The following is a 15,728-nucleotide window of genomic DNA, read 5'->3' on the forward strand; positions in this document are numbered from 1 at the left end:
AAGTTGGCAAACAACCAGAAAAGGAAAAGAGTTCAGGACAGCTGTTACCATTGTACTGGATTCCATGCCTCCACAGCCTGTAGATTTAAAAATGCAAAACGTTGCAACTGAGGTCTCATTGGTCACATTAGAAGAGCCAGTAGAGCTAAGATACGAAGTCACGTGAAACAACAGTCCTCAACTCATAGGATGCAAGCAGTAGAAGATGAAAGTCCTCTGTGGCTGAGGATGTAGCCGATACCATTTACAATCTGACTGGAACAAAAATTCCTCAGGAGGAGCCTATTCACATTACATTAAGCAAACAAGGAAGGGAGATCATATTACAAGACCTGCACCAGGCCCACCTTGGAATCACAAGGTCAAAGGGTTTAGCCAGGGCTTTTTTTCTGGGAAAAGAGGTGGTGGAACTCAGTGGGTTACCCTTGGAGAAAATGGTCACATGGCTGGTGGCCCCGCCCCCTGATCTCCAGACAGAGGGGAGTTTAGATGGCCCTCCGCACCGCTCCAGCAGCGTGGAGGGCCATCTCAACTCCCCTCTGTCTGGAGATCAGGGGGCAGGGCCACCAGCCATGTGACCATTTCCATGAGGTTCCGGAACTCCATCCCACCATATTCCCGCTGAAAAAAAAGCCCTGGGTTTAGCTATAAGTTACCTGTGGTGGCTGGGAATGGACCAAAAAATGGAGGGTACGGTATAGGCATTTAAATTGTGCCAAGAAAGCCGTAAAATGCCCGCTGTGGCTCCCCTCCATCCTTGGGAGTGGCCCCATCAGCCTTGGAGGCAATTACATATAAACTATGCTGGTCCCATTCAAGGTTAGATGTTCCTTATGTCGGTGGATGTGCATTCTAAATGGGTGGAGATTTATCCTACCTCTACATCAACGAGTGAAGGTACCACTGAACAGTTAAGAATGTGTTTCGGTATATATGGACTGTCTGAGATGCTTGTGATGGATAATACAAGTTCCTTTACTAGCTAACAATTCAAAAGTTTTATGGAACAGAATGGCATTCAGCATGTCACGTCTGTACCATATCACCCAGCCTCAACTGGACGAGCGGAACGTGCAGCGCAGTCCTTGAAGGAAGGCATACCCGGTGGATGTCTCAGTATGAAGCTTGCTTGTTATTTGTTCAATTGTAGAATTATGCCACATCCTACCATGACTATCTCCAGCTGAAATGATGGTAGGACAGAAATTTAAGACTAGGTTTGACTGGTTATACTCATACCTCACATGCATCACAAACAACATACCTACTATACCCAGGGCTTTTTTTCAGCTGGAACATGGTGGGACGGAGTTCCAGAACCTCTTGAAAATGGTCACATGGCTGGTGGCCCCACCCCCTGATCTCCAGACAGAGGGGAGTTGAGATTGCCCTCCACGCCGCTGGAGTGGCGCAGAGGGCAATCTAAACTCCCCTCTGTCTGTAGATCAGGGGGCGGGGCCACCAGCCACGTGACTATTTTCACCGAGGGTGATTTAAACTTTTAAAAACTCCCCCATTGTTCCAGCTGACCCAAAGTGACGTCATTGTTCCTGGGAGCATGCGTGCACTTTGTGCGCGCACATCTGGTACCAGGGGCACCACCTCCCGCCAAGAGTTGCCCCCTGTGCTGGTAACCCACTGAGTTCCACCACCTCTTTTCCCAGAAAAAAGCCCTGATTACACCCATAATGGATCACAAACAACAACAGAAACGACAACCTGACAGGAGAGCAAAGGGACGTTTTTTCTGATCAGAGATGCAATTGCTGTTAAAAACTTTGGCTCGGATCCATCGTGGACACCTGCTACAGTCACCTTACAGAATCATGCGAAGATACGGATCAGCTGAGGAGGCGAGTCATCTTGCCCTCAACTGTCCCTAACGTGGCATCCAAGCAGCAAGCCAAGGGCCCAAGCTATCCCGAGTCTGACTTAGGAACTGCAATGCTACGTCTCTCCGGGAGCGCAGTCACCAGCGCTGAGGATCTGGACAGAACTGTCTCTCCTGCCATGCAGAGTGAGGAGGACTCTGATCCTTCTGCCTCCCACTGTTGCAGACCCACTGGGGACACCACCACCACCACCACCTGTTCAGAGGCTAGTTAGGGAGGCAGCCATGTGGGTCTGCAATAGAACAGCAAGATATTCATCCAGTGGCACCTTAGGAACCAACAAGATTTTCAGTGGACGCTTTTTGAGTCAGAGCTCCCTTCTTCAAACAGAAACCACTCATGTCTGAAGAAGGTTCTGACTCTCCAAAGCTTACACTCTGAAAATAGGGTTGCCAGGTCCCTCTCACCTCCCACTGGGAGGGAGGGGGAGCTGGCACTTACCTTGTGCCACTCACAAGGATCCTCTTCGCATGCTCATGCTCAAGGGGCTGATGCAATGACATCACTTCCGGTAGTAACATCATCACACCAGCCACACATTTCTGAGGTGCCAGACGGTGGCGGTCAACCTCTGGGTGCTTGCCCCCTCCCCACCAATCACTGGGCGATCGATGGACAAGGGGGCAAATCCCCGGGAATTTGCCCACCACCAGCGGGCCCCTGGGAACCCCATCTGAAAATCTCTTTGGTCTCTAAGGTGCCAGTGGATGAAAATTGTGCTGTTCAGAGGCCAATGTGACATTCTACCCATCAGAGAGTTACTCACACTCAGGGCTTTTTTTCTGGGAAAAGAGGTGGTGGAACTCAGTGGGTTGCCCTCGGAGAAAATGGTCACATGGCTGGTGGCCCCACCCCCTGATCTCCAGAGGGGAGTTTAAATTGCTCTCTGCGCTGCTCGGCGGCACGGAGGGCCATCTAAACTCCTCTCTGTCTGGAGATCAGGGGGCGGGGCCACCACCCATGTGACCATTTTCAAGAGGTTCCGGAACTCTGTTCCCCTGCGTTCCCCCTGAAAAAAAGCCCTGCTCATACTTATTTGAAGGATTATGCAGTATAAAGTTCTTCATGTTCTTCTTACTATTTGTCGTGTGGGTATTCTGGTTTGGGAGTACCATAAAAACGTATGAGGGAAAGTGTTTTAACATATACAAGCGGCCTCGAAGGGGCAGCTTTCTGCTTTGCATGTCCTTCAGCCTTGTGGGGCTCCGGTAGGCAACCGGCTCCTGCTGCTGAGGGGAGCGACTGAGGCTGGCTGGAGGGAGGCCATGCAGGCGAGAGCTAAATAAATCTTGTTATAAGTTGGTGTGTCCTGGTGTTAAGTTCCATCGAATTGCAAATGACATGGGAACTCCAGCAAAGGGTTTTCAAGGCAAGTGAGAAGCAGAAATGGTTTGCATTGCCCTCCTCTGCAGTCTTCCTTACCGTCCACCCATCCAAGTGTTCCTTGGTGATCCCATTTAGCTCCTGAGATGCCACCTTCCCTCCCATGCTCAAGATTATCTTTTAACTATTAAGCACAAGTAATCTCTTTAACAATTCAGAGATCCTGATGTTTATTCTTGTAAATTTACAAAGCCATTGGTAGACAAGGGGAAGGGCGCGGTTCAGTAGCAGAGAATCTGGCTGGCATACAGACGTTCCCAAGTTCATGCCCCAGGATCGTCGAGTTAAAAGAACTTCTGCCTGGGCCTGAGATCCTGGAGAACCACTGCCAGTCCAAGCGGTCAAGACATAACCCTAATCAACCAGTGGTCCAGAAATGTTTAAGGCTAGGCAGAAAGTCAGCTGTCCTACAGGATACTCAGTTGGTTTGCACGGCCAAATTGGCCCCAGTGCTTCTTCAACTAGCACCCCCCACCCCAGAAGCTTTGCATTTCAAATTATCTCAAGAAAATTGGGAAAAGAGGCACGCAACCACATTCCTGTGCTTTTGACATAAAATGCCAACAGAAGCAGATGTGCGGCACAGCTCTAGTTAATTTATTCCCAGGGTGTACTTCGCTGTTTTTTTTTAAAACTTTGCATAAGCATGAAGTCATTACATCTCATCCCTGGCTGCAGATGCCTTAGGCTGCCTACCTCATTCCAAATCTTCAAGCCATGCACAAAATAATGAAAAAGTACTTCAAAGTGTAATAATAAAGTAGATTTCCATAGCAAAGGAGCATGATTTATAAACTCTGCAGCCATTTGCCTAAGGTAATGATTAAGAATAATCTTGATTTAAGCTTCCTAGTAATGTAATTGATTTTGCAAAAATTAAATGCAGAGCTCAGAGTTAGTTGATCCCAATCATTGGAAAACATACTTCAAAGAAAACAAGCACTCGCCCGCCTAGAATCGCCACAGGGTAAATTAATGCTTGGCAGTGTGGCTGGAACATTTCTAATGCCCCAAGTACTAGAAAAAAAGTTTATCATACCAAAACATTTTGTATCCTGCAGTTCAGCATGGGAAAAAAGTTCAGGGAAGCGAGCCACCCCTCAGGATGGTCTGTTTGCTACAGCCTGGAAAAGTCCTGCTTTAAAAAGTATTGTGGCCTTTTGCACACAGTATAACCCATTAGCTTTTGGTGTGGCCTGGTCACTGAACGGGCATAAGGGGTGCACGGCTGTCCCAAGCTGTGCTGGGGTGGGTGAGGAAGGGGGAGAGTAATGTTTTATGTATTGTCGAAGGCTTTCACGGCCGGAGAACGATGGTTGTTGTGGGTTTTCCGGGCTGTATTGCCGTGGTCTTGGCATTGTAGTTCCTGACGCTTCGCCAGCAGCTGCTGGCAAAACGTCAGGAACTACAATGCCAAGACCACGGCAATACAGCCCGGAAAACCCACAACAACCAGAGTAATGTTTTGTTTATATTTTTGATGCCACCTTGTAATGCTTTGTCCTGTTTTTAAATCATTAAAACCCTTTAACCGTTGCTTTTAGACCTTTAACCCAGCTCCTCATTACATTACCTTAAGCTTAATCCTCAGGAGGGCTCTGGTCACATTTTAATCCCACTCACACCAAGGTTCTCTACTTTACCTAGGCTTATACCTCGAGAACACCTTTCCTTTCGTGTTTTTGTGACCTTTACATTGCTGCCTCCCTGACTCCCTCAAACGGTTTTCGCGGCCACCAGTGCTGTCGCCTGAGACTTCGTTGTTGTAACCGGTAATATAGGCAGGCTTTGTTGTAGATGGTAGTTTGATAGAACGATCAGCACGTGAGGGTGGCTGACGTAAAAAAGAATCCTTTTTTCTTAAACAAATTTGAATTTATTTGTAAGTACGTAAGCTTGATGTTGCAGAGTTTTGATTAGCATATTGGTTTCAGAATAGTCGTTAAGCTTGGTGGTTTCAAACATAACAGGGCCCAGTCGCTCGGACTAGCTTTCCATACAGGTCTTCACTAACAGAATGAACTCTACACATACACAGATGCACTCAGGCTTTCCTGAGCTGGTCAGATCAATCTCTCACTGAGATACACGTAGACGCCCAGCTGCACACACACAGTTTGCCTGCCTTAGACAGAAGAATTTCTCTCTCGGACACACACACACACTCTCAGGCTGCACACATCCTGCCTGTTTGGATCAGAATGAGGACCTTCCCCTCAGCACTCTCTCTCTCAAAACTCCAGTTCACTCCCCCTCTCAGGTACAGCTTCTGTCCAACTTGATTGATAACAACGACAAAATTTGATTTATGTACTGCCATTCAGGACAACTGAACACCCACTCAGAGCGGTTTACAAAGGGTGTTATCATCATCCTCACAACAATTATCCGGTGAGGTGGGTGGGGCTGAGAGAGCTCTGAGAGAACTGTGACTGAACCAAGGTCACCCAGCTGGCTTCAAGTGGAAGAGCGGGGAATCAAACCCAGTTCTCCAGATTAGAGTCCCGCTGCTCTTAACCACTACACCAAACTGGCTCCGCTCCACTCACCCATCCAGCCTCCTCCTTTCTTCAGAGGCCTGCATTTTAACTAACAACATTTTAACTAACAGTAACTAACAGCAATAACATAAAAAAACCCGTATTAGCAAGCAGAAATAAAATCTAAATTATTTAAACGCAAAACATTACAGGGGGAATTGCCCAAAAGACTGGCCATCTTTGGTTTAAGTTATGTATGTTGAGCCAAAAGATTAATATAATGAGTCTTTAACACATTCCAGTGGGTTCAGACTCAGTTCGTCCGAGAGGCAGGTCTAAACGTTCCACCCCATTCTCCCAACACTCTGTCACTCTCCAGTGTGGCTGAGAAACAAGACGCAGGTGGGGCCCAGAGATCAAGATCAGGCCGGCTTATAAACAGGTAGGGCAGCCCCACGGAGAGCTGCGGAAACCTTTGCTTTCTCCTGCATATGTTCATGGCCGCCATTCATTCTAATGGGGAAACAGAAGGTAGATCCCATGCGGGGAGATGGGAAGAGACAGCAAGTGCTGTTTCTAGAAAATCATGGCTCCGGTCTCCGGATTTAAGAATCCACAGCATTAACAACTTTTGAGAATTAGATAATATTGATACAATCCCCACATCGCCAATCAACTAACCACTAAGGGAACTGATTTGGGATGTGCATGAGAAAAACCTCATTATGTACTTGTACCAAAATATTCAAAAATCACAAATAATTAATTCTGAACGTTTGTGCACTTCTTAATTATTTTATTTTTCTCATCACAGGAAGGAACAAAGAGACTTTAATGCAATGAAGCCCCCTCCCCCACAGCCGCCACGCCTTCCTCCCTGAGCTTCAGTTAAGGCCGTACTAACTGGGGGAAAGGGTCTGTCAGCACAACACACAGGCCATGCCCTGAATACCAAAGAGGCAGGCCTGTGGGGAGTGGGAGTGGCTGCCTCTCACACCAATGGGGCAGCTCCTTCCTGGCAAAGCAGTGAAGACATCCCCCCCGCCCCCACCTTGAAGGCAAACTTAGCGCTGTGGCAGCGGCCAGTCCTAGTTTCAAAGGGGCCAGTCCTGGTCCAGAGACACTGCTGCAGCAGCAGCACTACCGGTATGGACTGCAGAGGACAGGACACAAGCACCGCCCGCTGGCAGGAGAGAGAAGAGCGGCGTGGCTAAGGGCTGGCTCTACTTTAAATAATCAAGCAGAAGATACATGTATTAAATTAAGTGCCCCAACAAGACAGGCATTGTCTCAATTCCATGAGCACGAGATAAAAAACAGCTTTTTTTCTGGAGCTGGTGCTGTTAAAAACTTGTCATCATTGTTACCCCCCCACACACACACACACACTCATGAAGCTCTAGCCGCCCATCTTGTTTCTATTTTATCCTGTACTTCACGATTCTTCATCATCTTGCTGATTTCTTTTCTGGAAAGAGAAGGAAGAAATTGATTCGATACCTTAAAGATAATTGCGTTTAGCATCACAACTACTTACTAGGGAAGCTCAGTGCTCAAAACAACAAAACACATTTCTAGGGCACTCTCTAAAGTAACAGAAGTAGAATTTGACCATTGTTGGTTTTTAAAATTGAATTTAAAAAAAGAGAGAGATTTCTATCATCTGACATTAGCAATTCAGGTGCTCTTTGACCATCATCAATACACAGAATATACAGCTGAAAGCCACAGAATTTGAGGAAGGAAAGCAACTCTCAGAGGGAACTGACGCTACTTTTGCAGTAAAGAATTGTGCAACAAAATCTCCTTTCAAGCAGGGAAATTGAAGCCTCATGGTTTCTGGTTGAGTAACTGAAGCTGACATCACTATTGTCTAAGCTGGTTCAAAGGCTGGCTCTCCGTACTAGAGATTTCCCTGTTCAAACACTGCTGTTCACACGGGTGGATGGATCTTTAAATGTCACACAATTTTCTACTTGCTGTCTTGATGCTGCTTGCCCTGGCAATTTCTGCCGGGACAGAACGACGGGGCTGAGCAAGGCATCCTGCCAACGGATCCTCCCGGGGGGGGGGGGGGGCTGGCTGGCCGATGCCAGGAGTGGAGCATAACGACCCTTCCTGATCATCACCATTAACACAACTGGGTTCATTTTATAATCCACTTCCTTTTAACGCTTGCGAAAGCCACAGGAAAAGCTCTGCAGAGGAATTTACAGCTCCTTGGAAAACTCCCCAAGACGCTGCCTGCAAGCTTGGGAGCCAGAGATTTTATGGTCTGCAGCTAAAGCATTTGGTGGCTTCTTCATTCAGAAAGACAGCTGAAGTGTGCGTTTGCACGTGTGAAAGAGCGTTACACGGTTATTGCTTTTAGCATCATCAGACATCCGTGCAGCTGCTGAACCGTGGGAGGCCCCTGGGTGCCAAGCCCCTCCAGCCTCTGTCCAGCCCGAAGGCTCGTCTCATCAGCGAACCGTGCCAGGCTCTTGTGAGTGCAAATACTCCAGCATAATTCTGCTGATGTCCGTTTCTGCAGCCAACATCAATAGAACGATGAGAGACTCCATGAAATTTTACTGTTGAGATTCCAATCTGTGTTCTTTCACAGGCCTATTTAGTCTTTTCCTTGTGCCTGCATGGCCCCACGATTAACCTCATTAGAAGTGTGGGTAAGCACGCAATGGATTTTGAGAGCCCTGATGTGCTGTGCAAGAACCATGCCCCTATAGCCAAGAACAAACTGGCAACTAGTTACCCTGATGGAAGATCTGCAAGCCTGACCTACGGCTGAACAAGGGCAGAGGCGTGTATTCATCTCAAGTGCTTTCCCTGGTCATGGCGCCCACCGTTTGCATTAGTCTTACAGTCACTCCTGGTCGAAAAAGGCTTTGGTGCTTTTTACCATATGCAGTTGAAGACAAATCCCTCTAATCTCAACATTTACTTACTAGTTTGAGCAGGTCAATTAATTTGTGAACATCTTCTCCAGTGGAAAGATCGACAAAATCTTTGGGGAGTCTGTAGCTGAGGTAGGGACTTGGCTGAACTGTGAGGCTGCTGTTTGTGCAACGGAATGAGGGACAGTCCTAACGGGGAGGGGGGAAGAGAAGAAATAGCCACATGCGATTAGAATGAGAGATTTTTTCTGTTAAAACCATCATAGGATTTCTGTGCAATCTGCTATATGTAGTCTGACATCTTTTAGATTATGATCATAGGCTGTTTTCTCGTACATTTATGTTGATGTTGGATCGTGTGAAGGATTTCTGCTAGCGGAAGGGCAATTTTCACCAAGCCCCCTCCAATTCCCTCCATGCTACCTTTGTGGGGGGGTGGGGGGGTCTCTATTCTCACAGGAGCAGCATTTCAAGGGGCATTTTGGGCTCCAGCAAAGGGGATGGGAAAGCAAGGAAGTTGCATTTGCTGAGCAGAAATGTGGAAGGGAATCCAAGCCATTGTTTTAGTAGAATGGCAGAAATCCCTTCTCTAAAAGACGATGGGACGACGTGGCACTTGTGCTAACTGGACCTGCTGCCAAGCCATTCCAGACATGGGAGGGTGTGCTCCTGAACAACAACTAGATTTCCTGGAAAGCCATTTTGAGAACCAAGTCCGGGGTGAAGAACCAGCGCCCTCTTTCCCGTTTCTCAAAGAAGCCAGACAACTATTTCACAAATATGGCACTGAACTGGCTACTGGGGGGTTGGGAGCAGCACATCTCCGGGAACTGGAACTGGCGCCTAGTTGCTGCAGAAGGAATCAACACTCTCAGGGGGAGCTACCGGGGGCCCAGTGTATCTGGCCTGCAGTGGCCTTGTGAAACTTTTATTAAGGTGGCGCAAATATTGTGATTAACATCACTGCAAAAGAATAGAACATTTTCAATAGTTGAGTGAGAGTGAGTGAGTGAGAGAATGTCGGACGTAGCCCTGTACCACTCATTATCACTAATAATTCCACTTCAATGAACATTCCATACATTTGTTTCCCAAAAGATAAAAATCACTCGCATGGAAATTTCTGTACAGCAAAATGAAACCTGTTACCAATTTATTCAAGCTGACAGAAGCTAGGAAGACAGATTTTTTTGCCACTTCTTGTGTTTTTCCCTTACCTGTTCCATGGCTGCTCCTTCACTCTGTTCATCTTTCAGGTTATTCCCAGAGATCATCTCCTCCCATGTAAACAACAGGGAATCTGTTACTTCACCAAAGGGGTTAAAATCAATTATCCACACCCTTCCCTGAAGAAAAAAAAGAATGTCAAAAGAAAAAAATGTATAATTCATATGGGACAATGTAAAAGAAGGAAGGTGCAGCCCCTTCGCTGATCATTACCTTTAAAGTCCTTCATAGCCTGAAGCCCTCATACTTATTGATCTTTATCTCTCAATATACTCCTCCACACTACTTAACCATTCTCAGACAGCCTCAGGTGTTAGGAGGACTTTAATAGGTCAGCCACAGGTACAACATTCTCATCTTCTGTAGGAGGCCTTTTATTTTCAGTTTTTCCAAGCATGCTCTTTGCTAGCATAAGGCACCTTGTTAGGGCAACAATGACACCCAAAGATATTTGTATTTGGGAACTCTACAACTCTAACAAGAGCAACAACCATCAGCACAAAGATAATGGACAGATTTGGTCATCAAAAAGAAGTCACGGGCAGTAAACTTTGTTCTGTTTTGAGATTCTCTTAAGCTCAAAACAGATTCTTTGCCTTGGCAAAGCTATTCAGTTTTTATGTATGCCATTTCTTGAAAGCTTCTGAAGCCTTGACAGAGGGATGCTATACTGTGCCGAAGATGGATGAACACCTAGTCATCTACTCCCAAGTCAACTGATTTGGGGTGGGTTTTTTTTTTTTTGCTGTTGTGCATCATACAAGCTCCTCTCTGCCGCTCTAAGGGCAACAAGTTCCTCTTTGAAATGAGAACGGGGAGGCCCCCAGATTTTTGCAGCCTCTAGCAAAGCCTCCCAAACTGCACATGGGCTGCAGCTGCTGCCCCTGCTGGCAGTTTTGCTAGCACTGGTGAAGTTGCTCGAGGAAGGAGGAAATTCCGTGCTTCCAAAAGCAAGGTTTTCCTGCTTCCTACGAAGAGGTTCAATGACTCTGAGCAACTGCCAACAGCTCATATAAACAAAGACCAGCTTATCAAGGTTCCAAAAGGGCCTAGCAACATGAGCCATAAACATCTTTGCTCTGTAACAGAAGGGTGGAAAAACTACGTCCAAGCTAATATTAGGGTTTTGATATATTTAGGCAGTTGAGCACATTTCTCCTGTCTACGCCTCTATGATCACATCGTTGTTAATAGCAAAGAGTTTTTCTGGGCACGTACACAGAAACCTTCTTTTAGGAAAGCCATCTCATGGGCGTTAACTGACACAGCCATTGTTGGGACTTCTTATTAATCTGCTCAAACTCCCTGCGTCAACCCAGAGAGAGCATGCAGATGGTAAAATTGTCCTCTAAATGCACAGGGATCCTTATTTGCCAAGCCCTGTCATTCAGAAATGTTTGCGGTGCCAAGCCACACTACGCACACATACATCCCAATTGTAAACACATTTCCTTGTAAGTAAATTGTAGCTGTTTCAATGGAAAACGCGTAGAGGTAAATTTGCTTAGCACTGAGAACAGCCAGAACACCAGATGCAAATCTTTCATGAGTGTTCAGCAAAAGGCAAGAGACAGAACTATTTACGATGCCCTTCTTTCTTTCATTCATTCACTTCCTTTCTACCCTGCCTCTCTCCCCAATGGAAACCCACAGTAGCTCGCAGACTTCTCCTCCCCTCCTTTTCATCCTCACAGCAATCCGGCGAGGCGGTTAGGCTGAGTATGGCTGACCGGCCCAAGGTCACCCAGAAACCTTCCGTGCCAGAACGGTGATTCGAACCTGGGCGGCCCAGATCCTAGCCTAGCACTCTAACCGCTATGCCGCACTGGCTCTCCTACTGGAAATGAGCTACAGAGAAGCTGAGCATTTTTATACAGCCCATTCACTGTCCTCTTCCCCAAATAAGGCAGGAAAACTGCACGGACATACAATTTCCAAGAAGTTTGCTTTGGATATTAAGAATATTCGTTCATTTCCCTATTTCAACACAGACTTCCTGGGTCATCTACAACTTCTGTCTTCCGCTCTAACTGTTTTTTCCTTCACGATACCAATCAAGTCTCATTGTATTAAAGCAAATTGTCTTAAAGCAAAACACTCTGATACAGTGGCAACGGGCAACCACAACCAGCTTTCTGCCTGAGATAAAATCTAGTGATTGCATCATTGCAGTTGTCAGGTACTCACTCTTTCAGAACTTTGCAGCCTTTATGAGAGAAAGCAACCAACCAACCATGCCAGATGGTTACTGGTGAACGGCTGCTTCTAAAGAAGGCAGAAGCCCTGCACTGATTCAACTGCTAATGTTGCTATGCAACTGGGAGATCAGTTTCAGAAACCCTTGGCTACTTAAGCACCAGAAAAATTAAGCCACCTGAATAATTCATTTGTTTAGGCAAAAGATGTGCGTGGACCACGTGGGCAGAGATGAGAAGCAAGATAGGACATGGCATGTTCCAACTGCCAATCTGGCATTTATAGGAATGCAGCCCCGTCAGTTTATAAACAAAAGCTGTTTAACTTTTCATGATGAACAGGGAGTGACAACAAGCAATACAAGCATGAGACAATGACTTTACCAGCAAAAGGTGACCAGAGCAGCAAAATTCTGTTTGTTTGTCTGGGTGTGGAAGGAAGCAAACTATTTGCTTCCAGTATTTTCTTCTTGATCTTAACACTGGGCCAGTGGACTGTATGGCTTGGGGCCAAATTACACAACCATTGGATTTATTAAGTCAACTGTAGTACTGCATGTCTGAATGTTCTCCCTGCCCAAACAGGGGAAACAAACAAGGCACAGAGAAGGGCTTAGCTAAACATTCTTCCTGTTATACTGTATTTATGGAGGCTGATGGGAGGAGGACGTACATACCCAAGGCCTGAAGTCTCACATCTTAGAAAAAGCTTTGCTACACGTTTCCATGGACTGCATAAATTGGTCCTAAATTTGGAGAGGCAGTTTTAGGCTACAATTTTAAGCCTTTGTGTGATTAGAAGTTTAAAACAGCTTTTTTCCACAGCTATACTTCTCTTTAATTCATTCATTAGTCTCATTTGCATTCGCCTGTTCCAAAAATAAGACGATCAGAGAAGCTAAGACTATCTTGCCATCACAGAGATGCAACATTAGTTTTGGCTGAGAATCCGGAAAGACCATTTTTCTGTCAGTTATTTTATGATTACAAGCCACAATGGTTCATCTTGACTTCCAAGGCAAAAACCCCAGGGCTGAGATATATTTCTCCTCAGTACTCAGGGGCCGCCGCCTTTTGCGCAGAACAGAAGACAACCAAAGAATATTGAAAACCAAACAGGCTTCTGTTCACTTACCATGCTGTCCCTGTAGACATCAACCACAACTGGAAAAAAAGGAAGAAAACCAAGAAGTTTTTACTGTGCTTATAGAATGCAAAGCCAAAGCTCAGGGCTGATTCCCATGCCGGCTGGCCAAAGTCTCCTTCTTTACATTATACAGGTAGCCTGGGAGGTGCACCAGCACAGCGCCGTCCCGCACCACCAGAAGAAAGTGAGAGGCTCTGAGCTACAGGGGAGGAACGTCCCCCTCTGCCAGCATTACCCTCTTGGGAAAAAAGACTCTTCCTGGCAAAGGGGAGGAAAGGGGACATGGCAGCAGCCCTCACAGCACCAGCAAAATGCAAGAAGGCAGACGAAGATTTTTAAATGGGCACCGGAAAAGGTAAAGTGTGAAAGCTTGCATTTTGCAAACACATATATAAATGCAGGTACACTTGACAGGGACTCAGGCTTGGCTATGGCTCCTTTGCTAGCCTATACCTGGTGACAAATCTGGGTTTGCTACTATGAGTTTTAGTGAATAATTTGAGGACAGGTAGAAAATAAAGAATTCCACTATCAAAGCCACAACATGGATTCTATTGTAGGCATACCATAGCACTGGGATTGTGAGATTGGTGGCTTTATTTATTCAGACACATATACCCCACTTTCCTTTCCCAAAGAGGCTTATAACAGCATCCTCTCCATCCTCCATTTTATCCTCACAACAACTCTGCGAGTCAGACTGGGTTGAGAGTGTGTGACTGACCAGGGCCACCCAGGGAGCTTCCACAACTGGGGTTTTGAACCCAGATCCCAGTCGGGCACTTGGGCCTGCTACGCTGCGCTGGCTCTCATTTTACTCTTGTCATCTTTCAAGAAAAAGGGTCGCCTTCCCCATTCCACCATGTTGGGGACCACAGAAACTGCAGCGGGACACCCCTCATCCGTGGCGGCAACTGACAGAGGAGTGGGCCACAAGCATTTGAATCCCATGAACTGTGATCAGAAGTCAGTTTATTGAAATTTACTGAAATTATATCCTGTGTGATAGATGAATGATTTTGTCATTACTGACATATTAAGGGCATTTGCTATATGGCTTCTTTTCATTCTTTGAAGAAGCAGGACAGCCCCTCACAGGAAATTCTTGGGAGCACTGACCTTCCTTGACCCTTTGGCATTTCCTGTGAAACATTCCCAGGAAATTTTGTTCCCAAGCTAGTTAGTTTAGAGTGTCATGTTATTCACTTTCTGGATATCAGAACAGTCCCAACCAACTAAGGTCAAATGGTGTTCTCCAGTACAGCCTGTGAAATTACAGCTTTTTTTAAAAAAACATATTTTTATGGACCAAACAGTAGTTTATCCAAAAACAACTGGATGACTTTTAAGTCAGTAAAAGTGCTATCATACATTCATAAGCATAAGGCCCATAATCACCTGCAAGTTGAATATCACATGACAGAGAACAACTTTGAAGTGAACCACCACTTACCTGTACAGAGAAAAAGCAGCCGTGTTAGAAACCTCAAATGAGAACTCTGACTGCACGCAGGATCCCCCACCTGCCCCTAACGACGCAGTTTACAGATCCTGAAACTTCTCATTTGCTTGGGTGATTTCATTGGCACTCTCTGCCTTGAGGTTTCCTCTGGCACCTGTGCAACCCTGGCTGTTTTCAGCATGCAGCACCCACCAAAGTCAGTAGGTGGAAGAACAGGGCGTTTCAATCCCCAGAATCTAATTTAAAGACAATCTTTTCGTTCTAAAAAGCACTGATTATTTTCTAATGTTAGTTAAAAGGATACTTACAGTCTTCATCAAAGAATTTATACTGTATGTGTTTCTTGAAAAACTCCTGTATGCATCTGCAGATCTCTTCTTTTTGTTTGGAGATATGCTCGTAGTACTGAGTGTAGTCCCGCTGGGATATACCTGTCAGGAAAAATCATAGCAGCCACACAGGGCTGGCATGAGATGGAGCAGGAGCCGCGTTTACAATGAGACACCCAAAATATACTGGCTGTGGTACTTCCTTGGACAGACAGAGAGCTCATGGTTCATTCATTTTCTTTACTGACCGTCACAAAGGCCACAAATAATTTCTTTTAAAAAAAGACAGTTCCAGGGGGATGCTATCCCAAGTCGATTTGTTTGTTAATGATTCCTTTTCTTTTCTAAGCTTCTAACAGTTTCGGCTGAGACGCAGCGCCTGAAGGTATAACGCTGACATAACTTGAAATTCATACTTAATATTTTAGAAATCAAAATGGGAGCGTTTTCACAAGACGTTGGCATCAAAGGGCTCTTTCCGCCTTGCACCTCCTGCTGCCTTCAGAGAGCAAGCTTAAGCAGGTCCACTCATGGTCCTACACAAGTCTATTCAACGGTGCTTACACGCAGAAAAGTGTTCTTGGGATGGCACAGATAAGGAAAAAGGAGGGGAACGCCCTTTTTTTTTCTGAGCAGATACTCTGTCTCCTGGTACAAAACCTATGAAAGAAACCTGCACGAATCTGCTTCTGAAGGGGTAAACGAAGACATTTGCACGT

At 45.9% G+C, this 15,728-nt stretch overlaps 1 protein-coding gene across 3 annotated transcripts in view; it reads right to left on the bottom strand.

Annotated features, from left to right (window-relative positions):
• Positions 1-6,530: 6,530 nt before the first annotated feature.
• Positions 6,531-15,728, bottom strand: part of CDC123 (cell division cycle 123) — a 29,279-nt gene continuing 20,081 nt past the window's right edge. For all 3 annotated transcript variants that reach the window (XM_054988276.1, XM_054988277.1, XM_054988279.1), the window contains exons 10-14: positions 14,989-15,111; positions 13,207-13,235; positions 9,867-9,995; positions 8,701-8,838; positions 6,531-7,223 (exon numbers count right to left, since the gene is read on the bottom strand). In XM_054988276.1, the coding sequence (XP_054844251.1) occupies positions 7,191-7,223; positions 8,701-8,838; positions 9,867-9,995; positions 13,207-13,235; positions 14,989-15,111 (452 nt within the window). In that variant the 3' untranslated portion in view covers positions 6,531-7,190. The remainder of the gene's footprint in view (positions 7,224-8,700; positions 8,839-9,866; positions 9,996-13,206; positions 13,236-14,988; positions 15,112-15,728) is intronic.

This window comes from Eublepharis macularius, chromosome 9 (genome assembly GCF_028583425.1).
Source record: "Eublepharis macularius isolate TG4126 chromosome 9, MPM_Emac_v1.0, whole genome shotgun sequence".
In the NCBI taxonomy this organism is placed as follows: domain Eukaryota; kingdom Metazoa; phylum Chordata; class Lepidosauria; order Squamata; family Eublepharidae; genus Eublepharis; species Eublepharis macularius.